Raw genomic sequence first — 6,213 nt, forward strand, 5'->3', positions numbered from 1 at the left:
CACAAAGGTTGAGTACTAGCTTCGTCCACACAACTGAAATCCAAACCCAAGTCATCTGGATGGAGGGAGGGGTGCCTTTACACAAGGTCGAATGAGTTAGGCATTCCTAGCACCTGGGAACTGTATTCATTTCCAGACTTTTGGAAATGAGTTGACCACCCCAGCCAGGCGACTTCACCTGTTTCACAAACATCAGCACGGCAGAGTATGTCATCAGTCAGCCAGACTTCCTCCTTGGTGTTGGGAGAAGCACCCTAGGAAACCTAAACTCAATTGGAACCTGCTTTGTGCTTTTGAGTCAGCTTTTCAAAGGGAGCTTTTTGATCCATATATATGCGCACGCTAAATAAAATCACCAGGACTATTTTTAGCTTAATGCGGGATATAAAATGGTTGGCAAGTATTAACTACCTACTAACCAAAATAAAATGTAACAGAGAGCTGTCAGGGAAAAATAATAATAAAACCAGCACAACAGAGTAGATCAAAGGACTCTCTCTATGGATCCTTCACTGGGAACCATTGGAGGTGCTCTGCCATAATCAGCTACAGAAATGGAGGCAACTATCCAGTGAGGTGGTGATGCCACTTGAACCACTTTTCTGCTTTCATACCAATCACATGTGCATGCTTCTCCATTTCAGAGTACATGAGAATACATCATTTTGAATCAGACTTCCAACTTAACTGTAAAGGAATGAACAAAAGCAGTCAACAAAGGCAGTGAGGGTGAGAGTCAGGCAGGGCTTAGGAGTAGCTCTGTGGGCCAGTATGTTTTGGGCATGTGGGAGGCCCTAGTTTCAATACCCAGCGCACACACACACACACACACACACACACACACACACACCCCTAATACACACACAAACACATGAGAACATAATTAAATGCTCACTCATATAGCCAGCTAGACAATTAGTACAGAGCTCACAAAGCAAGATTTGTCAGCTCTGAAACATCATGGAATCCTGCAAGTATAAGAAACAACATCTAGGGTTGGGGATTTAGCTCAGTGGTAGAGCGCTTGCCTAGCAAGCGCAAGGCCCTGGGTTCAGTCCTCAGCTCTGAAAAAAGGAAAAAAAAAAAAAAAAAAAGGAACATCTAGTTCAACTCCAGCATTCCAAGAGCACTGGTACCGTAGTTTATCTCATGCCTGCTAAGAGGAAGGGGCAGACAAAGTAACTCAGAAACCTGATGAAGAAGTTGGTCTTAGCAAAGTTCTCCAGGGAGTAAGTAAGGTAGGATGACATTGAGATGACAACATTCTCCTTTCCTTGTTTAGTAAAACCAACAAGCAACTGATCTGATTTTTGGAGGGTGTTGCGAGTGAATCCCAGGGAGTTTGGGACGCTGAGTTTCTACATCTTCTTCTACTGAGCCATTCTCTCAGCCTCCTGACTAATTTCTAGGTTAGAACACCTTTGTGTGTGTTTTGTTTGTTTGTTTTAATTTATATATACATGTGTATAAGGCATGTGCACAGGTGTCCTTACAGGCAGAAGAAGGTATCAGATCCCATAGGGTTGGAGTTACAGACAGTTGTGAGCCTTCTGATGTGGGTGCTAGAAACCAAACCCTGGTCTCCTGGAAAAGCAAGCACACACTCTTAACTGCCAAGCCATCTCTTTTGTGCTAAGCCTAGTTGTAAGAAAGAAACTTTGGTAGTGAAATGTACAGGTGTACACCTTAGAGCATGCACAATTTATTTCAGAACTGTGTTTCAGGGCTGCAGAGATGGCTCAGTAGTTAAGAGCATTAGTTGCTCTTGCAGAGACATAGGTTTGGACCAGCCCCTAAATGGTGGCTCACAACTACCTGTGACTTCAGTACCAGGGGATCTGATGCCCTCCTCTTACCTCTGATGGCGCCAGGCATCCATGTGGTATAGAGGTATACATGTAGGCAAAACATTCATGCACATAAAATTTTAAAAAATATTTTAAAAGTGTAATATGTGATTAAACCTAAGAAAATTAAACATAATAGGATAATGAAAAACAAGCTATGATTAAATCCTTTAAAAATTGGTAAATAAGCCAGGGTGGTGACATACACGTTTAATCTCAGCACTCAAAGAGCAGAGTCAGGTGGGTCTTTGCAACTTGCTTGTTCCCAAGATAGCTGATGCTACATCGTGAGACCCTACCTCAAAGAGCAAACAAACAAAAAGTTGTAAATAAACCAAGTGTGGTGGTTTACTGTAGAGACAGGGAGGATCAAGGAGCTCAAGGTTATTCTTGGGTACACTTGGAGCCAGCCTGGGCTACAGGAGATCCTGTCTGGAAAAAAAAAATAACTTATAAAAAAACGGAATTTATAAATAAAAAAAATGAAAAGTTTTTACTTTTCTGTCAGAAACACAAGCCCCTTAACTTCTGACACAAAGCACGCAGGCAGTTACATTTTATTTTAAAATGATCCCTAAAGCTTTGTAAGCATAGTTAAGGCTTAGATTAGTTTTTCTCTTTCTTCAAATCACTGTTAGAGACTGTATTTTCAATTCCTCAAAAAGCATTTTAAGACGTGCAGAGTAGGGCACGATGGTAGAGGCCCGTGATCCTAGCACTCGGGAGGCTGAGGCATGATGAGTACCAAGAGTTACAGACCAGCCTGGGGCTGGATCACAAAATCCGTCTCTAAAACACCAGAGAGACAGCAAGTCAGGGCCCTTGCCACCATGAGTTTGATGACCTGAGTTTGATCACCGGAACCCACATGTTGGAAGGAGAAACCAACTCTTCCAAGTTGTCCTCACCTCCTCGGCCGTTGTGGTGCGCTCACACCCACATACCCACCACCACACAGTAAAAAAGAACAGCCACAAAAAGAAGACAATTCAAGCCCTCAACTCTGCCTCTCTGCCACCCCTACAAGTCACTATGTAGATCAGGCTGGTCTCAAGCTGGAGTCTCCTTACGTGGACTCCCCAGTGTTGGGATCATAGGTCTGTGCCAACATTCCTGCTTAGTTCTTTCTTGGAGTCTAGCTATTGTCATCGAAAACTACAGTAAACTCTTTAAAATGCAGATCAGAGAAATAACTAAAATGTGGTTTCACAGAAGTAAAACCAATCAATACGACACAGGTATCAGTCAATATGAATTTCATAAAATACATTTCCAAGAACTATAAAAAAGTCTGCAAAAACTCAGACACTAAATAACTGTCTTACAGCCACAGCCAAATCAAACCTGCTGTGTAGCTTCCGAATTCCACACACACCTTAACATTTCAGACCTACGAAATGCGCGCCCTGGATTCACCCACAGTCATGTTAAAGCGTTTTCCAAAGTTTTAGAAACTAATGCACTGCAGAAAAGAAAAGAGATAAAAATCACGAACAATGGCTGAAGGAGTTATGCTGTTTGCCAAAGATCAAACTTTTACAGAAATTTAAACCCAATCTAGTCATTTCCCAACACCAAACAGTAATGTAAATGCAAAAAGTAAACGTTTGAATGCGTTCACTTTACCGTGCACTCTACTTACTTTGCTTTTTGCCATTTATAAGCTTCATTAAAGACACTCACAAAGAGGTAACCAGTTGAATGGAGTTAGGCTCCGATAAGAAAAAAAAAAAAAACAGTCGTAAACTCTACCTACGAACTGACATCCCAGAACAGACAGGAGAAGAAGGTACCCTTTACAATCTACCATTATATATACAAGCCTCGGATTGTGAAACAACACACTTTCAGCTCTGTACAATTACACTCAACTCTACCCACTCCAGAAAAAAAATAAATAAATAAAATAATCCACCTGCAGGCCTTATTGGTCCACACAGTTCCGGCCCACATGGTGTCAGTGGGTGTTTCCCTCTACACAGGCCGTCTCACTGGCTGTCGTAGAAACACTGTTTAATAGGCTGTGATTTTGGGGGATTGTCAAACTCCACGCCTCCAGACTTAAGCTTGCCAACCGGCCCAAGATACTGGCGGTTACTCTGCGATTCAAAGGGCAAGCTTGGTAGCCTGAGCTGCAAGCCCCAAAAGATATGCTCGGAGAAGGGAGCAGTGAGCCGGAGCTGTGCAGCCTGCCCTATCCCTAGTCCTAGACCCAAGATCAGTCGGGTGCATGCACCGGGCCACCAATAAGGGCGCGCAGAGCGTTCGCCTTTTCTCCACTATGACCGAGGGACCAGCTACAGTTAGTGTCAGGCGGATAGGACTAGCCAGGCACCACCGCGGGCCACCACCTTCAGCGCTCAGCGCCTTTAGGGAAGATGCAGTCCCAGCGGGCGCTTGGCCGCCCCCTCAACCGCAGGCACCGCCGTTCCCTCCCGTCGGGACTTACGCGGCCTGTTCTTCCTCCCGGAGTCCATCCTCCTCCGCAGCCGGCATTTCTTGGCCGGAGAGTCATGCTGGGAGAACAGCGGCTGCGGCTGCAGCTCGGACAAGAGCTGGAAGCGTGCGGGCGGCGGGTCGCGGCTGCAGGCGGGCGGCGGCGGGTGGAAGCCGTTGTGCAGCAGCCCGTTCACGGCGGCCGCGGCGCCCTCGGGGCCCCCCGGGGACTGCAGGGCCGCGCGCTCCTGCTGCGCGCCGCGGTCGCCCATGCCCGGGGCTGGCGGGGCGGTGCGCGGGCTCCGGCTCAGGCGGCCTCGCTGGAGGTCACGGTCGGGCGTCCTCCTATCCTCCGATCCTCCCAGCGGCTTGCTATCCGGCAGCCTCGGCGCCGCGGCCGGGGGCTGGCGGCCCGGGCGCTCCTCCCCTCCTCCCGCCGGCGCCCCCGTGTCTTCCGCGACCTGGCCTCCGCGCGCCGGGCTGGCTGCTCCCGCCCGCAGCATGTCGGCCTCGCGTGCCGCACCGGGAACCTCCGCGGACCCCGGCCGGGGCGCCCGCCTCCCCCTCATCCCCAGGCCGAGCCACTTCAAATGCGGCTTCCTCGCCTCCCAGACCTGTCCCCGCCACTGAGCATGCCCAGTCCTGCCCGCCACCGCCACCGACGAGTTTTAACGTGCGGAATGAAGTTCTCAGGGTTTGCGAAGAGGAGATAGGCGGATCGGGCTTTGTGTGGCGGAGCGAGCCTAAAGGGTACTGGGTGAGGTAGGCACGAGACAGCCAGAAGCCTCGGGAGGAATGTGGGAGGAAGCCAAATATTTGCAGAGGTTTCAAGTTTGCTAATCCTATCCCCAGTGGGCTAGTACCTTTACAAGGTCACTCATGCTCACACCCCCGCCCCCCGAAAGTGTGTTCCTGCGCGCGTGCGTTAATGTCACCAAACTACTCCGAGGTCTGAAGGGAGGGAAGAGAACAATTATTTATAGAAAGGTAGGCAGCCTTGGAGAAGGAGGGGAGTGAAATTCTTTGGCTGGCACACGCACACAAACAGCATGTGTTCTTGAGTTAGTGTCTTTTGCAGAGAGGAAACCTAGGAATACAGTGTAAGGACAGTGAAGGACAAAACCAGGCAGGAATAACCCGTGCTCGAAGAGACCAAGTAAACAGATACGATCCCAAGCTATAAAAAGCGCATTCCTCACCCAGAAAAGACCGAGGGGGACAGCGTCTTCTCCTGTTGTTCATGGAGTAAAAAGTTGCCCCTGGCTATAAAGGGGAAGCAGCACCATGAGCTCTGAGTTAGCCCTCAGTGCTGATTCCTACTGTCACCGAGCAAAAGACAAATTCAGTATGGAATACACCTGTAATAGGCAACCAGAGTGGCCGTGCCCAATAGGCGGGACACACTCAGGTGCTGGTGATCTCGTGTGGCCTAAACTTTTCTATCTGTCCAAAGGGGGCTCTTGTTTTTCACAAAAGTACCTAGTGCATGCAACCTTGGTTCATAATAAATGTTCACAGGAGACTGATGTGAACATTAAAGTAAGGCTCAAAGAACAGAACTCTGCAGTAGGATGCTTCCTAGCACTGGGTTCTATCCCCCACAAAGGAACAGAGAGAACATTAAAAAAATCGCAGGCCATTGTTCCAAACTGCTATGGATAGGGCAGACTGAGTCCAAATGGAAGCCCCTCTCGTAAGTTTCGCATCACCAAGCTGAAACTAAACTATCTGACCCTCTGAAAAATCTGTTAATGTCCCCCAAACTGGCCAGCTTCGACAAGATGAACTTCCCTCTACCTTAATCTTCGCAAAAGTGACCTACGGTTAACCTACCCGTCCCTTGAACTAAATCTTCCAGGAGTCCAAAAGTGGCATTAACTGTGCCCAGGGTTTATACATGGTGCTTTGAGGATTTCTTCCAGCAGAGCAC

General features: G+C 48.1%; 1 protein-coding gene across 3 annotated transcripts in view; it reads right to left on the reverse strand.

Moving 5' to 3' along the window:
* The window catches only part of Pank1 (pantothenate kinase 1), a 66,182-nt gene extending 61,235 nt beyond the window's left edge, over positions 1 to 4,947 (reverse strand). For 2 of the 3 annotated variants that reach the window (XM_028859110.2, XM_028859109.2), the window contains exon 1: positions 4,297 to 4,947. In XM_028859110.2, the coding sequence (XP_028714943.1) occupies positions 4,297 to 4,852 (556 nt within the window). In that variant the 5' untranslated portion in view covers positions 4,853 to 4,947. Of the gene's footprint in view, positions 1 to 3,489; positions 3,729 to 4,296 lie in introns of those variants that run through there. The other variant, XM_028859111.2, reaches the window with a different exon arrangement.
* Positions 4,948 to 6,213: the final 1,266 nt, after the last annotated feature.

The sequence above is a fragment of the Peromyscus leucopus genome, chromosome 1, assembly GCF_004664715.2.
Source record: "Peromyscus leucopus breed LL Stock chromosome 1, UCI_PerLeu_2.1, whole genome shotgun sequence".
NCBI classification, from domain to species: Eukaryota; Metazoa; Chordata; class Mammalia; order Rodentia; family Cricetidae; genus Peromyscus; species Peromyscus leucopus.